At 40.6% G+C, this 20,526-nt stretch overlaps 1 protein-coding gene across 2 annotated transcripts in view; it reads right to left on the bottom strand.

Annotated features, from left to right (window-relative positions):
• Window positions 1–5,961: 5,961 nt before the first annotated feature.
• The window catches only part of LOC117543604 (WD repeat-containing protein 37-like), a 24,340-nt gene continuing 9,775 nt past the window's right edge, over window positions 5,962–20,526 (bottom strand). For both annotated transcript variants that reach the window (XM_034211971.1, XM_034211972.1), the window contains exons 6-14: window positions 19,139–19,277; window positions 18,505–18,576; window positions 18,275–18,319; window positions 18,061–18,137; window positions 17,468–17,702; window positions 14,868–15,009; window positions 8,887–9,021; window positions 8,105–8,219; window positions 5,962–8,022 (exon numbers count right to left, since the gene is read on the bottom strand). In XM_034211971.1, coding sequence (XP_034067862.1) covers window positions 7,891–8,022; window positions 8,105–8,219; window positions 8,887–9,021; window positions 14,868–15,009; window positions 17,468–17,702; window positions 18,061–18,137; window positions 18,275–18,319; window positions 18,505–18,576; window positions 19,139–19,277 — 1,092 coding nt within the window. In that variant the 3' untranslated portion in view covers window positions 5,962–7,890. The remainder of the gene's footprint in view (window positions 8,023–8,104; window positions 8,220–8,886; window positions 9,022–14,867; window positions 15,010–17,467; window positions 17,703–18,060; window positions 18,138–18,274; window positions 18,320–18,504; window positions 18,577–19,138; window positions 19,278–20,526) is intronic.

Genomic DNA, 20,526 nt, shown 5'->3' with positions numbered 1-20,526 from the left:
TCTCTCTCTCTCTCTCGTCACCTGGAACAACCTCAGTTTCCAGCCTGTTGGGGCCGGTTTTCGTACCCTATGAATCGAACAAAAACGACTTTTGGTCGTGTCTCATTAGGGAGGCCTTCTTGACCTGATCGACTTGTGCTTGCACTCTGTGGTCAGGACCGCCCTGAGCAGATAATAGTCGAGGCGGCAAAAAGTTTTGTAAGCACAGACCCCCCCTCACTGTCAGCAAAGTGGTCGACTTGAGTTTTTGTTTTGTTTTTTTGTAAACTTCAACACACTTAAATACAAATGATGTGTTGATGAATTAGGATTCAAAACGATCCAGGTGAATATGGACATCCCTGGTCAATGTACATTTGCACCTTTGCTGTTTTTATGTTTAAACATATTTCATGATGTAACCAACACTGTGTGTAAATGTTACCAGCAAAGTGTTGATATTCATTGTGATCATGACTTGTTGTTGTCATTGCGGTATTCTCTTCAAGGATTTTAGATGAATCATCTAAAGTGGCCACCAGCAGTAAAACCTGAGTAGTGACAGTGACATCTAGTGGTGCTTTCCTGTTGTTGTTTTCCTGTCCCAAAGTGTTCACTATCTGGCTGACTAAACTGTAGAATGAGCCCTTCAGTGGAGGTCAGAGTGTGAGGAACATGCAGGCAGACTAGCACAAGAGAAAACTGGACCCACATTGGACCTAAATCTGGCTTCCTATTCACTCAGCCATTTTTTTAAACGAATTTCATTTATGTTCCATGATGGTCTGGATGCCATTCAAAACACAAAAACCTTCCATATGGTGAGTGGTCAACATCAGCCTTCCCTCCATAACTTCAGAAACAACATGAGGAACAACATTCATGATTTCTCTACACCATGTTTCATAATGGCAGTAAAAGCCATGGAAATAATCAATAAAAGGCATGTCTGAATGGCAATATTGTATCTAAGAATGTACATATGTATAAAGAAATGTATAAAAGATGTTGACAAAGATGTGAAAGAGATCCTGAAATGTCTAATTATCATGTAAATTCAAGTATATGAAGAATTGCTGCTAAGGTCTGTAAATTGCACTTCAGTAATGATTAAAAAATTGAATGTTTGTACTGTATATGTGATTAAAACCACAAAATCTTGTAATTTTACCTCGTCTGGATTTTTTTTTTTGATCATCTAGATTTTAATAATCTAATTACGAGTACAAAAAAAAGAATATATAATTAGCACTGAAATTAGGCCATTTGTACTTTGTCAGCTTCAGGATCACCTGTCTAGCCAGCGCTGGCCCCCAGGAGCTTCCAGACAAATATTAAAGAGGCCCTTCCCCGCCCCGCCCCCCCTCAAGAGAAATCCATGGGGAAATGGTTATCTCTATTTGGCACGGTGGCAGGTGTCACACAGACCAGCCACCAAATTAGCCTGGAGGAAGAATGAAGCGAGGGAGAGGAGAGGAGGAGGGGGGTGAGGTGTGCCTCCTCAGCAGCATCCACCCTTCCCCCTCAGGCCATGGACTCGACTGTGTGCTCTACAATAAACATCATAATTGACAATTTGCTCCAGTGGCTGGTCACGGCCAGCCAGCTGTAATCTAATGGGAGCGGACAGAGAGAGCTCCACAGAATATTCTCCCCCAGTGTCATGCTGTCTCTCAATGAAATCTGAAAGGCATAGCACAGACTGTAATTGAGACACTATTTCAACATGTATGCTCAGCCAACAGTATGTAGACAGGGATGATCGTGTCTTTTGGAATAGACATTTTCAAAGTTATCTAAAAAAGTTCCATAGGTAGAAAGAAATCAGATTTGCTATAGTAGGCCTGACACACATATTTATTTACTTAAATGTATCTATAAGTATAATCCTTCTACTTTATTTATAGGCTACTTTAATTTCACTGCATTCTTTGACTACATGTCTCGCTCCATATTTTACATTACAACAGGAAAACGTTCTGGCTGGTGAGTTTCTTTTACAGTTCTATTCAATTGAAATTTGACTACTAAACCTCTGACATGGAGATAAATGTCAAACCAGCAATAGCCCCCCCACATGGGGTCAGCAGAAACTGGTGGTAAAAACAACATTGACAACATAAAGTCACCTTTTAAGTTGATTGGGCTAGCAAAGTTAGCCGTTAAGGAACAACATTATTATTCATTTAGTTCTAGTTTGTGTCCATTTGATGGATCTAAGTCCAATATGTCCTGTCTTTCAGTGATGGTGATGACGCTTTACTAAATTCCTGTATGTAAACTCTACAGTGGGTTTTTAGAGCAGCTGCAGCTGAGAGTACTGAAACACTTGAGCATGACAGACACACAATGAGCCCACAATCACTAAGAGCTGCACATTCAAGGTAATAATTCTCTTTGCTGCTCACTACCAGTACTTTGCCATTGGGTCATTTTTCTTGAAGAACCAGTACTTGTTATATCTTAAGTACACTGAAGTGTTAATGCATGAACATTCATTCAAGTAATGTTTTCAATACAGTACTTTTTACTTTAGAGCATAATATATCATTTTAACTTTTAACCACGTAAAAGTGGAAAAGGGTCAGAATAAGCTACTTCTTCCATCACTGCAAAAACCTCCTGGAAGTGTTCAAAACATTTAGTTTAACATTTACCTAATACATCCTGTTTTCCTGAAGATTTCAACATGCTATAATTTCTTGTTTCTTTGCATATATTCATCATACTATATCATGTTGGTTTTTTTGCATGTCTCTAATATATCATACTATGTAATTTCTTCCGAAATGTTTGACATGCCATGTCATTTTTACAATATTTGTAACATACCATAAAATGTCCATTTAAAAAAAAAATGTCAACATAAAATATTATATAGTTTTTTTCCATATTTTTAAATAGCTTTACTATGAAAATGTCGAAATACTATACTGTGGAGTTCTTTCCGCTATACTATGAAGAAATGACATTATAGTCAAGATTTTCAGAAAAAAACTACATAGTATAAATGTCGAAAATATGCAAAAAAAACGACGTGTAAGGTTTGATAGAATTTCAGATATAACGACATGGCATAGACTAGAGCAGGCATCCTCAAACTACGGACTCCGGTCCGGATCCGGACCGAACCACCACTGTCTCCGGACTCTGAGCAAATTATACTTTTCATATGTATTATCTCTCTGTATTATATGTGAGACATCGCCACATCGCATTCGCAACGAGTCAAAAATTATCCGCTATGTCCACTGCAAACAGCGCTCTGCATGTCTGACTGTTCCACTGTGTTCCACCTGTGTGTGTCAACGCTTTGGTCCAATCACATTCAGCATCCAGTCAGCGTTTTTTCCCCCTAAACAATCTGCGAATCAGAGGCACAGTAGGGCGGGTCTTCGCGGACTGCGGGTGGGAAAAATGTGTGTGTCTCTTTCAACCTGTCTAAGTCAGAGCGAGAATTAAAAAAAAAAATTTCAGAGCGAGAGTTAACAGCTCATCTAGTTCCATCTGTACTGTAGCTAGTAGCCTAGTTTCACCTACCGGGGTGGCAACTGACACCCTACAAATAGGCCTTGCCACCCCAGCTGCCACCCCAGTTGGCAGCTTTGTTTTGAAAGAAAAGTTGTGGCTCATCGGACATTTATGAGAGAAAGTCTCTAATGTCCGAGTGCAAGTGAATGCAGCACAAGATGCACGTCATGTAACCCCTCCCCCGGTCCTGGCGCGAGCGTGGACATATGATTGGCGGCGATTTCATTTTGAACTGGACGGCGCAAAACGAGAAGCATTCGGACCCAAGTACTGAAGGAATGAGGTATTTGCGGTCAACACTGACAGAGAAGAGACTGTCAGTTTGGCTGTACTCAGCATTGAATCAAAACGCACTAAAGCTGTTGATCTTAATACGTTTGTGAGGCGTTTTGCTGAACAAAATGGTAATCGCCGCATTCAGCTGTAATAGACATGTCAACTTGATGCTCTGCTCACGGATGAGCATACACAACTATTAAGATGATGACCTTACGTGTGTAAATATATTTTTTTCTTTGAGGGGGTCTGCCCCCAAAAAACAGTTTTAAGTCCTGAGAAAGTCAAATCAGACGGTGTGTAAAACTACACTGCCCAGCCAAAAAAAAGTAACCACTTTGATTGAACTAGGCCAGTAGGTAAGGACTTTCCACTGGATAATAACTGCAGTATAAAATAATGCATGACTGAAGTGATGGAGACCATGTTGAAGGCAAACAAAAAGAGGAAATAACAGGTCAAATCAAGCAAATCCCCTCTCAGATTCCACAGCAACCAGAAGAACATACATACTGGCTGGTGATTTGATTCATCAGCTTTGTGATGGAATAAAAAATGCACAGTGCATTTCCTTAGCTGTGGGTGAGTCCACTGACACCACTGACAATGCTCAGTTGCTGGTGTTTGTGAGTTTTTATGATGAGGCAAAGGGGGAGTTTGTTGAAGATGTGTTGGGCCTGACGCACCTCAGTGGACGCACAAGGGGGAATACATTTATAAAGCAATAATGGGAATGCTGAATGAAAGAGGGTGCAGCTGCCTTTATTCCTAACTGTGCAGCTCTTACACTGCGACTCTGAGGGGTCAAGCACAGACACAATAACAATGAAAACTGCTGCATACAGATTATTTTTGTTTTTGAAACCTCGTGTTAAGATTCTTGTTGCAATTGTTTAAAAGTTTGAATGACCGTAATAAACGGACCTTTGTCTTATTGAAACATTTATTTTGGACCTTTAAGATTTGTATTTGAGTACCCCTGGACTAGAGTGTCAAATTATGCAAAAAAACTACATAGCATAGTTTGTCGAAAATATGCAACAGAAAACAGTAAGGTTTGTCCACATTTTCATGGAAAATAATATAGTTTTATGTTGAAAATATGGAAACATTTTCAGAAAAGACTCATCCCCTCTTCACTTTTTAGATAAGGGTCTCCCCTTTTTATAAAAAGTGTCCCACTTTATGTCCGTAACCCATTTTTTTAGATAAGGGTCCCCCTTATGCCCGTTACCAACTTTCAGATGGGTTCCCCCCATGTATAACAAAATGTCGACATATTATACGATCACTTTTTTTCAACATGCTATATTATGACTTTTCTGTCATTTTTAACGACATACTCTACCACGCCTGGTTTCTACACACTATACCTTTGCCGACTATTCCGTTTTTTTTGTTGTTGCATATTTACGTACTACTACACTACACTATGTTGTGTTTCCAAAATGTTTGCTTTAGTATCATTGGACCCCTGGTGTAGACAAAACGGCCGTGTAGAAGCTGAGCTGCCTTGGCTTGAATGCAGAACAGCAGTTATTCAACAGTGACCAAACAAACCAACCACTCTCTACAAGCCTCAGAAGAGGGGGACCCAAGTTCCCATCGGCGAAAACACGTGGGTTTGCTGTCCTGGCTCCAAGATGGTGGAATGAGCTCCCCATTGACATCAGGACAGCAGAAAGCTTACACACCTTCCGGCGCAAACTGAAAACTCATCTCTTTCGACTCCACTTCGAGCGATAGAACTATTAACGAAGCACTTTTATACTAATAAAGGGCTGGCTTATCTAAAGCCAGTTGAGTAGCACTTGAAATGTTTGGCTCTATGAAACCTGATGTACTTATATGATTCTGTTTTCTTCAAGGTTGTGTCTTCCTGGTCGAATGTACTTATTGTAAGTCGCTTTGGATAAAAGCGTGAGCTAAATGCAATGTAATGTAAAAGTTACCTAAAGAAAAAAACAAGTTAGATAAGAAAGCTGTATACACAACTAAAAATATTAAGTGTCATATGTATATCTCTTATGGTTCCCGTTTCTTTAATACCAGACATTATTCCAAGCTAGCAGATTTACAGCCATATGAATGAAGTGCAATCCTCAAACTGATATATATGTTATCGAATTATATAAAAGGGGGAACAGTGTTAAAAAAGTGACACGAGAGACTGGGAAGGTAAATCACACATTTTATTGGAAAATGCCCATCACAATAAAGTATGCAAAGTAGATCACATAATGAAGTATGAAATGAATATGATTTGCTACAATGAGGCAAAGCCCATCCACTTTTTTACCTTCTTCCATTCTGTAATACAATAATTTAATGTATCAATCCAAAATCATATTTCCTCCAAGCTGGTATTAATATATCGGGTCTTGCCTGTCTTCCAGCAAATTAAAATGACATTGATATCAATGGGCCCGAGATTGAGTTTCCTGAATGAAACAGAAATGAAAATCCTATCTGCACACTGCAGTGGATTACAACTAGTTATATAACAAGCATTTGGAAAAGCTTGATGCTCAGGAGGATAAGGCATCAAAGCAATGTTAAGGTATTTCAATACGATTTTTACATTTTTAGGTCTGTGCTACTTCAAAATCCATGCTGACTCTATTGTTGATTGAAACAGTGTAACGTCTGGAGCCATCTTTGGGAGTTCTGCATACGTATGTACATCTACAGCAGTCACACATGTACAGAGAAACCATTTGATGGGGTCTACAGCACGGAAATAAGTTAAACATCTAACGATCAAAAACTAGAGCATGACTTCCTGTTTAGGGATATTGCACATGTAACAAAGGGTTTCCTTATCGTTCTCAAAGTGAGATTCAGAGCTTGTTTAAGTCAGACGTATTGATTTACAAGACAGAGGAGCTCTACTCTGAGCACCAGAAACATAAAGGAGCTGGGTTATTGCTTCTGAATTTGGATAAAGAGTCTTAGAGACTTAACGGAAGACTTCACACAAGTGTAAACACTATAGCTTCCTATTGACAGGCTGTTTCTAGAGCACACTAATAAACCGTAACAAGTTCACTTTGGGGAGGCGGCAACACGTTTCTCACCAACACTAGGTACATATTATGGCTAAAAGTAGTGATACAGCAACATGTTGGGAGTACTTGATTACGAACACATCCCACTCACAGACCTACTAAATATTTGTGGAGTCCCCTTATTGCTATGCTCTGGACTCGTTGCAGTCTGACAGAGAGGCAGATAGAGCAAAATAAACTTACTGTAAACATGGAACAAGGCAGTTACAGTATCATCATTAATATTAACAACATCTGGAAAGAAAATGGAGGCTGGTGGTGAAGTGAAAATATCAAAGGTAATAGGCAAAGACTCAAATCTATAGCGAGGACAGCAGATTCTTAACATTTTAAGACAACTGAATGACCCAGCAAGTGACAAAACTAAATATTAACGTTTTTGTTCCATGATGACCAATCTGTATATCTAGAAGTCTCATTAAAAGGATAAAAAACATTTCACAGAACAACGCTATCTCTGCCAAACTCCAACCTTTGTAGGGAGATAACTGTAAGACACTTGCAACAACCTGCACCACAGGGCACGACATAATACAGTATATACACAACGTCTTTATATCATATTCTACAAGCTCTCCTGGCCCTATCATTTTGTTCTCTTTACAAGTCACATTTGCAAAACGAGATTATCAACATGCAAGAGCCGTAACTAAACAACAGTGATGTGAACAGCAGCGTACAACTGTAGATTTAAATATATACTTTCAAACAGAAAAGGCCAGGAAACAAAAATAATCAGACTAGCCGTGTCACAATTCACATCGCATGCTAAATAAGTGACAGGGGCAGGTGGAGGAGATCTGTGGCCTCGCACACATGTAGACTTTAACACGTTGGAACCATATCAGTCATTTAACACGACAAAGGAAGCTCTTACCAAATGTTAACATCTGCATTTCGTCTGTGAAATACATGACGACTGAACTGAAATGCTTCCCGGGGTCAATATGTATGTGCCAGGCCACAGACGACAGTGTCTATATGTACATCTCCTACTTCACTGTGTGCGTGCGTGTGTGTGTGCGTGTCAGCTGCGTCACTTCTCCTGCAGCAGGGCGGGGATGTTGATGTTCCAGCCGATGGCCTGCCGGTCGAAGCCGCAGGTGAACAGGTTGCACGACTGGTTCTCTTCGTTCCAGGCCGTACAACACACCATCCGCCTGTGACCCTGCACACACACGATTATGATGTTAGAATACTGTGGATAGAACAAACACACACCTGTGTGGCCGTGTTGCCCTCTTCCTCACCATTCTGTTGCTGCGTGGGAGTCTGGCCAGCCGCACTCCGCTCATGTCAAACAACCGGACCTGTCGATTGTCGTGTGGCAGGGCGATGATCCTCTGGTTGGCGGACACGCTGATCCTGAAAGGTCAACACAAGTTCACTTTGAATCCGGGCCACACTTTTGAACTGCAGTCGAGATATATATATATACAGCTAAAGACACATCTTTTTATTAACAACCCCCCACATTATATGTTCTTTTAGTCTTTATTATTTACCTACCTTTATATTGTTTTTATTTGATAGGTCTTAAAAGGATTTGATCTTGTTTTATTAATCTAACATGCTTTAATAGCAATATTTCTTTTTACGTTGGTCTTCTTTATTTCTTAATCGTTTAACCTTTATTAGAATTATGGCATTCTTATTCCTATTATCTTTTATTTCTGTAGTACCTATATGTTCACTTTTGTTGCATCGATTCAGTCGTCTTGTGTCTTATCTGAAACCATTATTTTATTATCATACATTAGACCTTGTGTCTATTAACCTGATCAAATGTTATATTTTGCTGCATGTACCTTTTTAAAGTTCTTAACAAATCATCTGAGGCGAATTTCTTGTTGATTGTTTTGAACTTGTGATGTGTCATTTTGTAAAGCGCTTTGAGCTGCTCGTGTTGTATGAAAAGTGATATATAAATAAAGCTGCATTATTATTATTATTATTATATGACTATTCCTGTTTTATATAGTTATGATATTTTTCACATACTATGGCTCACATGCAGCTGCGTGTCACTTACCGGTTCACAGCTGAGTCAGTGCGGATGGTTGCTATTGGCGACCTCATGTTCTTTAAATCCCACACCTTCACAGTGCGGTCGTCACTCCCTGAAACCACGTTGTCTCCCACCGTGAACACTGCTGACGTCACCGTGCTAGAAAGATGGACACGGAAAAACAAGGAATGAGATGTGTTGTACTCCACAACACATTTCTGAAAGTAAAGCAGGAAAAGGACTAAAGTTTCAGGAGTGAGAACTTTAGATAGAAGCTCCAGTCACCCTCCCAGACGCTGTAATTGCTCGTACACCTTAACGATGTGATAGATCCACAAAAGCGTCACAGTGACAGGAAGTGTCATGAGCAGAGAGGATGTATCAGGTGCAACATTAGGAAGTTAACACTGTGGTGACTCACCATTTAGAAATATTACAAGGCATCACCTTCCCAGAGGAGAAAATAGGAAAGGCAGGATCACACTTTGGCTGAGTTCCTGTCACATGGCTGTAGCTCTCAGAAAGCTACTTGATGGGTTCAAAACTGACGACGCTCTTTGATCATGTTGCATAAACCAAACACTACAGGTTGAGACCACATGAAGAATCACCAGAAAAATAGCTTAAGGGAAAAAAACAAGGTTCTTTTTTTTACCATTGTAGCTATACTTTAATATCTTTAATAAAAGGTGTATAATAATAATAACCACTAAAATATGTTCATATGAATGGATTGTAAACTGGATTTTATTTTACATAATTATTATATAAAAGTTGTTTATTACCATTAAATATCTAGATAAATGGTTAGTCTATTATTTTAGCTAACTATATGAACAGTTTGTTCATTATTTCAGTCATATCCATTACTTTTAACTACTCCAACAATTTACAACAATTATACCCTTTACTATGGACTAACTTGTTTTTTCACACACACTCGCATCACATGATGTGTTACAACAACTGACTCAGTTTGATGGCAAGTTCACAAGATAGCTTGGATTTGCTTTATTTTTAAGACAACCTACCTTTTTTTTTTATCAAATCAAAATTGAGAAATGATTTCAAAGCCGTGGTCAGTTCAACAGATCTGAAAGTGGTTCCTCTTTAGGTCTTATGGAAGTGTGTCGTTAGCCTTCAAACCAGAATAAAAATAGAAATGTACCAAAAACACAATACCTAATAATAATACATAGTAGGGGTGGGCGATATGACGATATATATCGTCGTGACGATATTAGGTCTCCACGATATGCTTTTTTAGAGATATCGTATCTATCGTGAAAAAAAAACGTTTCCCTTCAGTTATGCTAAAGTCTTTTATTGCACTTCAAGTCTAAAGTTTACATTTTAATTGTTTGGCACTGACTTTTCCTCATTGATGTTTTATGTTTTACTTAGTTATGTTTTACCATCATTTTCATGTTTATTGATGTTCACTGCTAGTGCTACCTCAGAAAGTTCATTTTTATACTGAGAAACTGTGCCTTGAAGCCATATCAAAATGTTGAATTGTTCATTCAGGGATTCATTTCAGAAATAAAACCAGCTTGAAATGCTATTTTGGTCTGTTACTCCTTTTTGTTGTAGTTTCTGTTACCTTGTAGGTGCTTGTACTGTTAAGTAACTTGAAAAATAACCATAATAACCGACATGAAAAAATATCGTGATATATATCGTCTATCGTGATACTGCTTGAAAAATATCGTGATAATATATTTTTCAATATCGCCCACTCCTAATACATAGCTATTCGACATACAGCGTCCCCCTCCCTCCCTGCCCTGTATCCAGCCGCGCTGCCCTGCTCCACAGGATGCCACTACAGTCAGCCATTACCTTAACAGAGCCTTCATATTTCCAATCCATTACTGTACGTGAATGTGAGGGCTTTCTTCTCCCTTCCTCCCTTCTGTGCCTGTTTAATGAATGGTTGAAGGAAGTTTCTTAAAAGGCACTTTCCCTTCACACAGAACGTCTACTTTTTCTCTCTAAAACTGTCTTCCCTCTTAATTCAAATTGACACGGCATTAAGGGCTAATTAGAGGACTAAACTCTGTTCTATTAGAGGGGCTGGGGTTTAAGGAAACTGCTGTATCGTTACAGGAACCTTCTGACACTGCAGGGTACAGCCACCCAGGGAATACAGAGAGAAAGAGAGGGGGGGGTGCTCAATGGGAGGTGTGCAGGGCAGCGTTATCAGACAAGGTCATTGATTAAAAGGTTGATTAAGGTCAAAGGGTTTCTCAAACGGGTTGTGAGGAAGGAGGGAAGTGTTCAGTGCTACTTAACGGCATCTCTGCAGCGTCTGACAGCCAAGCTCAGGACCTGAGACTGAGGGAGCGGGCACAGGGAATGATGGGACCTCTCTAACGTTGGGGAAGTTAAGGAGAGATTAATGAAGACTCTGCCATAAAGCCCTAAGTTCCCCAGCATCAGGAATACCCAAAGAGATGGAGAAGACATCAGACCTCTGTTTATGCTTCTCTATTTCAAGAGTTATCTTTCGACTGACAGCTGAGGTTATATGAGAGAGTTTCGTTGAGTCAGTGACAGCCCAGATTACACCTGTAGTTTCAGCCTCTAAAACGACCTAAACCTAACTTCAAAGACTACAGACTTTGTGTGATTTTGGCTTCAAGGTAGCCCACTTCTTTTTAACTGAGAGACCTTTAACAGTTAGTTGTACAGTCTTCCATTAAAAGTAATTACTCTCACTTAGCCCATAGTTCACATCATACATTTATATTCACCTTTTACACAACGATCAAGTTATATAATACAATTATCTCCAGTTAACTTGAAGATTTGTAAGTGCAGAGAATCCGTACTGAACACTTGTCCAAACAGTATTTCACGTAACAAAAGTATGGCATAAAGGTACGACATGGAAGATTATCAAGCAGAGAAATAGAGTAGAGGACCTGCTGTGCTATAGAAGCATCTATATAGCGTATCACAGGCCTCGTAGACTCAGATTCGCACTGCCCTTAGTGAAAGTATTTGATATTACTGAAAGACACTCACTGAAGGAAAGGCGCACACTGGCAGGGAGAAAGCTTTAAAAGCGTAAAATGATGAAACTGGTGATCAGTTTAATGGATGCTTTACAGTTGGCTCTAAGGGATGTTTGGCTTGACCACATAGTTACCGTAAGTAACTATCAATGAACAATAAACAGCCAAATCATGATTTCATTTAACTTTTATAAAGACCTTTTGTAGGGCAACTTAAGTGCTCCTCGGCACACTGTGATTTGATGATACATCTGTGAAGCTAAAGGGGAGTATTTGTTCAGGCTATGATCCTCATCCTCCTCCCTAATGAGTGCTTTAATGATCGATGTATGACTTTATGAGAATCTCAAGGGTTAAAACAAAGGAAGTGTGTGACTCCTAAGCCCATAAGTTAAACAGGTCCATTAAACCATTGAGGTAAAGATGACTAAGGTTTTAGAGCACTCTATTTTGCTGCAGTGAGACTGGCAGTCGCTGAGAACCTGGTAAGTGCTGGTGTATTCCTCCAGAGACTGGATGTCAGATCTGAATAAAGACACACACACACACAAACGTGCACGTCTATTAACCGCTATCAAATGTCTCAGAAAGCCGCCGATGGCAGGAGACAAACGTGACATGGCATTCCTTTTGTAGAGCAAGTCTGCTGTCACTTCTCGTTTGCTGCCGCCCGCTTTGTTAGCTCACGTGCAGTTGTCATTACTCTGCCATTATGGCGCGGGGGGGGGGGGGTTGGAATGGAGGGCGTGTGCTGCACTTTTAACTGCCCTGGTTCACTGTCAGGAAGCGTTAGCTGTAATTGCCAATGAAGAGTGGAAACGAGAGGATGTCTCCCTCCAGCTCTCAGCCTCCGCTCCGATTAAAGCACTCTCACTCAGAGATATGAGACTGTGCTGTTTACGCCATACTGGGGAAAATGTAAGTATACTGTAAACATATGTCTATAACAAAATGTAAGAATTTGCAGCTTCAGTAAACGGAGTATCATTAGGGGGGGTGACTGCATCTGACCAAAGATATGTGAAGGTGTCAATTGTACTCCTTTTGAAATTGTGCAGACCAGCTGACAAGTTTAAATATCAGTACCTGCAGCACTAGATGTGAGTCTCCATGAAAAATAAGCTAGTTCAAGTTAGTTACTAATTGCCTCCTCCCTCAAAGGTTCAGGTGGCAGCACTACAGCCTTCAGCTTTACAGCTTTTTAAAGTTGTTTCAGTATTTCTGCAAACCGTTTGATCTGTTTTGAGCGAGACGGCATTCTGAGTACGTTTGCTGCCGTCAATCAACCACAGAAGAAGAAGTAAGAAAGTTTATCATTTAAAGACCATCGATGGCCTTTCAAGCTGGAAAGAAGAATGGAAAGAGGGGCTGCCGTTAACTGTGGAACACTGGGGTGTCATCTCATTATGCCAATTGTCTATGGGAGAGAATTAGAGTGGGATCTGCAGGAATTATACATGTTGGGGTCGCACATAATGAGCTCTATGTAATCCCCCCACTCGCAATCAAAGGCTGCCAGAGAGATGCAGCCAGGCAGCACACCCATGTAGACGTACACACACACACACACACACACACACACACACACACACACACACACACACACACACACACACACACACACACACACACACACACACACACACACACACACACACACACACACACACACACACACACACACACACCCACACACACACACACACACACACACACACACACACACACACACACACACACACACACACACACACACACACACACACACACACACACACACACACACACACACACACACACACACACACACACACACACACACACACACACACACACACACACACACACACACACACACCTCTTGTGCCCTTATAGAGCGCTGCCATTGAAAGCCACAGACAAGCCTGACTGTCATCGCTTTGAAATGAGCGTCTGCAATTGAGTGTTAACAGCGAGCAAAGTGCCAAATTACACAGAGTGGAGGATTAACGCAGGAACGGACAGATAAATGAACAGGAGAGCGAGCGAGGGAGGGAGAGAGAGAGAGAGAGAGAGAGAGAGAGAGAGAGAGAGAGAGAGAGAGAGAGAGAGAATAGCAAAGTGTCGAAGTGAAGTGCTCAGTAATGAATGAGAGGAGGATTTGGCTTAGAGCAGTAGGCTCTGTACATTAATGTTGTTGCACTGTAAGGGGAAAGAGGGAAGAGCAGAAAGTACCGGAGGGATTTACAGAGCAGGGCGATGTTACAGCACCACCCTGTGGGCAAGATAAGGACTGTAGCAACTACAACTGTTGGAATGACTTGAGGTTGAATGTGCGACTTGTTCCAGATTTGTTTTATGCATCTCTAATTAGTAATGCACAATCCACCTTAATAATGCGAGCTCAACGCAGTTTTTCAGGTTGATGTGTGAAGCTCATTAGCTAGCCAACATGTATCTAACAAATGTTTAGCAAAATATTAGAAGTGAGGCTACTAGACTAACGTTAGGTCGACTGTGATAGCCTCACTTTTAATAGTTTGCAAAACATTAGCTAGCACTAGTGTTTTGCAGTTGCTAGCAGCTTATTGGGATGTTATGCTAGATAGACAGGCATTGTTTTGATATCATGAATTAAGCATTATTGTTAGTTAAGCATGTCAGCCTGCAGCCCCACTTCTTGTCTCTCTCTCTCTAACTCATTGCAGATGGCTGCACTAAAGAAAAGGGCACAGAGAGGAAACCAGTTGTAAGATGTTTAAAAGTTCATTAAACATAATATATGCTTAAATGCATTTCAAAGAAGTTGTGTTGAGTTTGTGTTATTCTACATTTTGACACCAAGATTTTCTGATTTTACTGCAAATGTATATCGGTTCCAAATATCGGTTATCGGTCTCCTTGATTACTAATAATCGGTATCGGCCTTGAAAAAGCCATATCGGTCGATCCGGTGTGTGTGTGTGTGTGTGTGTGTGTGTGTGTGTGTGTGTGTGTCAGACTCACTCAGTGTGTCCCTGGAAGACGTTGACGGAGTGGATGGACGGGTCTCTGAAGTCCCACAGTCTGAAGGTGGTGTCTCTGGAGGAGGTGACCACCAACCGCTGAGTGGGGTGGGTACAGCAGTGGGTCAGCTCCTGGTCGTGGCCTACACACACACACACACACACACACACACACACACACACACACACACACACACACACACACACACACACACACACACACACACACACACACACACACACAACACACACACACACACACACACACACACACACACACACACACACACACACACACACACACACACACACACACACACACACACACACAACACACACACACACACACACACACACACACACACACACACACACACACACACACACACACACACACACACACACACACACACACACACACACAGGTTTCCGTTAGCCGGTAATTACCGTTTTTTTAGCTGGTAACATTGAATAAAAACCGGTAAATTCAAAACCTGCCGGTCAAAATCCGATGCTCCGATCGATTGGTCGTCGATCATTATGGCCCGATATTCACTCTTAATAGTTTGATCGGTGCTCTCTATAAAGGCCGATCAGGAGAGCTGGATCTGATCGATATGGACATAAACGCGAGTGAGGTGTAACCGGACGCCAGAGAGAGAGATCAGATCAGCTGCTGCATAATCACCTGAAGCCCCGCCCACTGTTTAGCGCGCTGCATGAGAAACTGACGGGCTGTCAGGAGAGGGAGAGAGAGAGAGAGGAGAGAGAGAGAGAGAGAGAGAGAGAGAGAGAGAGAGAGAGAGAGGAGAGAGAGACAGAGAGAGAGAGAGAGAGAGAGAGAGAGAGAGAGAGAGAGAGAGAGAGAGAGAGGGAGAGAGGAAAAGAGAGGATCCGTTTCTCCCGTGTTATTATTCAAAGTTAATTTAAACTTTTGAATAATGTACTTCATCTACTACAAGTAGTTTATTTGAATGTAATAATTATGTTGTTTGTTGTATCATTTATTGAAAAATTAAATCTGAATTTTTCGATCTGTTACGATTATAAACTGAAGCAATATAAAAATGACTCCCATTAACTGACTTTTAAACATCAGCATATCCGCTCATAGTCCGGTGATTACCTGCTAACGGAAACTCTGCTACACAATTCTTATTATTCTTATTGAAACATGACCGGTAAGTTTCAAATTTCTCCGGTAAAATCAATTCTGTCCGGACATTTGACCGGCGAGAAAAAATCCTAGCGGAAACCCTGACACACACACACACACACACACATTAGAAGACATACTGAACCTCTGTGGTGTGGATACCCTTTCTTTCTTTCTTTCAGTCTTTATTTCGAACAGATTAAAAAATAACAAATAACAAATGTGAAAAACAGAATACCGTATTGTTATAATACAGTATTTATCCACATTCATGGTAATATTTGTATATTCAACAAAAAAACAAAAAATGTCTTCATATTAATAATAATATGAATGTGAGACATGTTTTCTACGTTAACAACATGGGTTCTCTTTCAAGTGTTGAATATAATTATGTTGTATATCCTGTCCATTACATTTCTGTAGAACAATCGGCCAGGACAACATCTATTTGATTAGTTAGTTACACTAATTAGAGGGAAGAGCAGCTCTTCCTTATTTTGGGGGGGAACAAAAATAAAAAGTGCTCCATAAAACGAAAAGGCTGCCATTGAGTCTCACTAACTCGCTTCCTGTTCACTAAATGCTACATTAAAAGGTAAATGTGGGCATTTAGACTAATGATACAATCATATGGATCTATATACAAAAATAAAAAGACTAGATGTTTTATGTCTTTTCAGAAATGTAGTCACTGTAAATCAGCGAGAAAATTTGGTACGGCCCTCGAGGTAATTTATAAACACACGCAAAAAAGAAAAAAATGTAAAAAATTAAACAAGTGAGTGCCTGTTTTTCCTGGCCAAGGTCAGGGTCCTTGAACACAACACGAGCCTAACGTGTCATCACGTGGTATATGTCTCGACTGACAGGGGTGCAGTTCTGACGGAGAGCACCAGAACGCCACTCCAGCACTTCAGAAATTGCAGTACCGATAAGTTTCTGCGTGTCTGTGTCTTAGCTGAAAGCCCAGTGGCGATCTGTTCATCTGTCATACTGCTCATACAGTCAATAACTTTGTTGTTATTAGCATCTGGTTAGCTAGCTATGCTAACGAATATAAGACGCTTTTTCTACAATCAGTGAGGTAAAGGCACATCTTCATTACAGTTATAAAAAAATAAGAGAATAAAGTATAGGTTTAACAGGTATAAAATACTATATGACAGTAAAAAAAAGTTGTTATTAGTAAAGAAGAATACAGTTTGAAAGGGGAGTGATTTGTCAAATATTCATAAATGATAGGGTGAGACAAAGGTTGCATTGTGTTGCTTTTCATTTGGTAATGATTTAAAATATAGTTGTATCTGTTGTGCAAAGTGACAGCGGAAGAAGATAATGACTACATACTCAATGCAATATCTGAACAACACATAAATACTTGAAAATGTAATGTATATACACTACAGTATACGCACTAAGTTATAATGTGTCAGTTTACGTACCAGAGAGAGAGTGAACCAGTTCAGACGTCTCCACTTCGTACAGGTTGGCAGCTCGATCCCAGGAAGCGGTCACCACCTGTCGACCTCCCACCAGCCAATCAGCAGCGATCACTACCCCCTGGTGGCTCTTCAGGGTTGCTGTAGCGACCCTGACAGTGGGGACCTCGCAAGGACCCTCACCGTCCACCTCCCCTTCCTCTCTGTCTGAAGAGTCCTGGTCCTCATCACATGGGGCCTATGGGGGGGAACAAAGGACAACATATTAGTTTTCTGTCATTTCATTCTGCACATATTCCACAAAGCCTGGAGATTACTGACGCTAAACTGTCTCTTAGGAAAGTCCGATTCTACATTTTAAATATGTTTGTTGTACACAGCTTCATTTTTCTTATTTTAAATATACTTCTAGGTTCTTTACTATGAAAATTTATTGATGAACCTTTGATGAGTATAGTCAGTAAAAGCACACAGAGGCCTGCAGTGATACAGATATTTGCACTTGTACTTAATATTCAGTGACTTAATTCATCTTTTTGATGGTAAATACACCTCTTAAAACGGCATGACATTCCAGGATGTACAAAGGTACTCACACTGACGTCTGGAGTTGGCTGGGGGACAGGAAGCTGCACCATGTAGCGCCAGATGTGAGCCGTCTGGTCCCCAGAGGCTGTGGGAACAAAAGCACTCATCAGCAAACACACACAGATCCACTGCAGGAGAAACAGCAGCAGGGAGAAGATGGTCAAACAGTCGGATGCACAAAGTTCTGGGTAATTTAACAACATAAACACTTTAAATAAATACCTGTAAGTGCCATTTGCTCTGTGGGGTGGAACTTGATGGAGTTGACTGGGGGCGAAAGAACAATTATGTTATTAATGTCACATCAAATGTTCCTATTATCTCACAACCCATGACACACTTTTCCATATAACATTAACCTATACATTTTAATTATACGAGTTTAACAAAGAAACACTGTTTTGAGTCTCACGGTTAATTACAAATGATTAAAGTTCCTTTCAAGTTTTTACCTGATCCTGCATGGCCAGCATACCTCAGCAGACACTTCCCAGTCTCTATACTCCAGAGCAGAGCCGAGTGATCTGTGAGGGGAGCAGGATGGGGACAACATGAAGCCTTTTACATTTTTATAGTTGGTAATCAAGTCAGGTATACAACACTTTATAAGGAACACCAACTTGGATGTTTATTCCAAGCAAATACAGAGTTTGCAGAGTTTCTTACAATGTCATATTGGAAATAAGAATAAAATCATGTTTCAAAAAAAATACAAAAGCCATTTTTGAGAGACATTTGATGGTATTAGCACTTACAACACTGCTTGTGTGTTAGAAATCTTATCAAATATCTAAACTATTATCTCAGTTTTTTTGCAAATAATGCGAAAAGGAGTCTGCAGGAACCCCTTTTCACATAGCCCAAATGTATGGTTAGGAACATGTGTTGCTGCTGGAGGGGATTATTTCCCCTAAAGAGAAAATATAAGAGACATTAAGAGAATGTTGCTGCATGAGTCCCAATGATCAGAATGGTGTAAAAATTGCATACATTGCCTTTTGTCTGACTACTAGTGCATTAAAAACCACTTTGATCATGTTGGCTCAGAACCCGGTGGCAGTGGTTGACAGATAGTCCTTTAAGTACCTGCGGAGGCGGTGCCCAGCACCACAGGCACGGTGCGGGTGATGCTCAGGTCCCAGATCCCGTCCCGGTGACCCATGTACTCCTTGAGCAGCTGGCACACAGCCCGGGACCCCGCGGTGGCTTTGAAGCTGGACACAATCTGAGCAGGGGGGGGGAGAGAAGAGAGGTGGGCATGATGGAGAAAACCATGGACGAACGATGAGCTTTTCTCCTGGAGTAGAACTAAAGTAAACCAGGAAGAAATGTAGGTAACAGGTGCACCAAGACTACGATTTTAGAATTGATGGGTATAATATTTATTTTGAGAGAGTGGGCCAATAAACACCAGCTTGTGTGTGACTTAATTTAAAGGCCTACTATGGCACGGTTACGGTGACACCAGAGTTCCCGTTAGAATATTTTTTCGCCGGTCAACATGTCCGTTAAAGTTTAAATCTTCCGGACAAAATGAGAAAAGTGCCGGTCAAAGGTCTTCTTTGTTATTTATTGTGCTTTAAAACAAATTGATATGATTCGATATTAAACAAACTAATTATAGTAGATTAACTACATTATTCAAAAGCGTACAGTAACTTACAATAACACGGGAATAATAAACGGAGCGCTCTCCCTCTCCTGACAGCCCGTCAGTATCATCGAGCTCGCGGATCAGCAATGAGTGACCCGACAGTAAAACTAAACATATCTATAACTAGTTACGGTAGTTTGAGAGGTCATTAAAATAGCTACGTGTGATATTCTAACCTGAAGTGTGTGTTTTGTTCTGCTCACCGCTGCATGTGATCATCCAGAGCTGCGTGTCGACTCGTCAGCAGCTGAACTCTCTCCCGTCAGATTAGACTTCACTCGCGTTTATGTCCATATCGATCGGATCTAGCTAGTTCTAGCTAATGATATGACTACCTGCTTATTAAAAGACACCTAAACAATAAGCGTCGCTATGCAACTGGGTGAGGCCGCAAAGTATAGCGCAGCATTATGCATTTGTTTACATGCCCACCGGAACCCCGAGGCATTACCAACAGATCAACGCACAAACAACTCACACAGGACATCTCTTTCTCCATATTAAGCGTTAGACATTAGAATTGACTATTCTTGTCTGTCACATACTCTTTTGTCTGTCACATAAATGGCGCAAGTTGCGCAACTGATGTGGTATTGCGCTAAACGGAAATTATTTTGAACGGACACTTTGACCGGAGAGATTTAGATTTGCCGGTCTTCAGCATATTTTACCGGTCGTAGTCCGATAATTACCGGCTAACGGGAACTCTGGGTGACACCTGAATCAATAGGGTTTACTATTTGTGTTATATAATATAACTGAAAGCTGGCTATTCCTTATTTATTTATGGTATTACCACGGTTACAAGTATTACATAACC

This window comes from Gymnodraco acuticeps, unplaced genomic scaffold, assembly GCF_902827175.1.
Source record: "Gymnodraco acuticeps unplaced genomic scaffold, fGymAcu1.1, whole genome shotgun sequence".
Lineage (NCBI taxonomy): Eukaryota > Metazoa > Chordata > Actinopteri > Perciformes > Bathydraconidae > Gymnodraco > Gymnodraco acuticeps.
The sequence above is the reverse complement of the archived record's forward strand: the minus strand, read 5'-3'. Positions and strand labels throughout refer to the sequence as shown.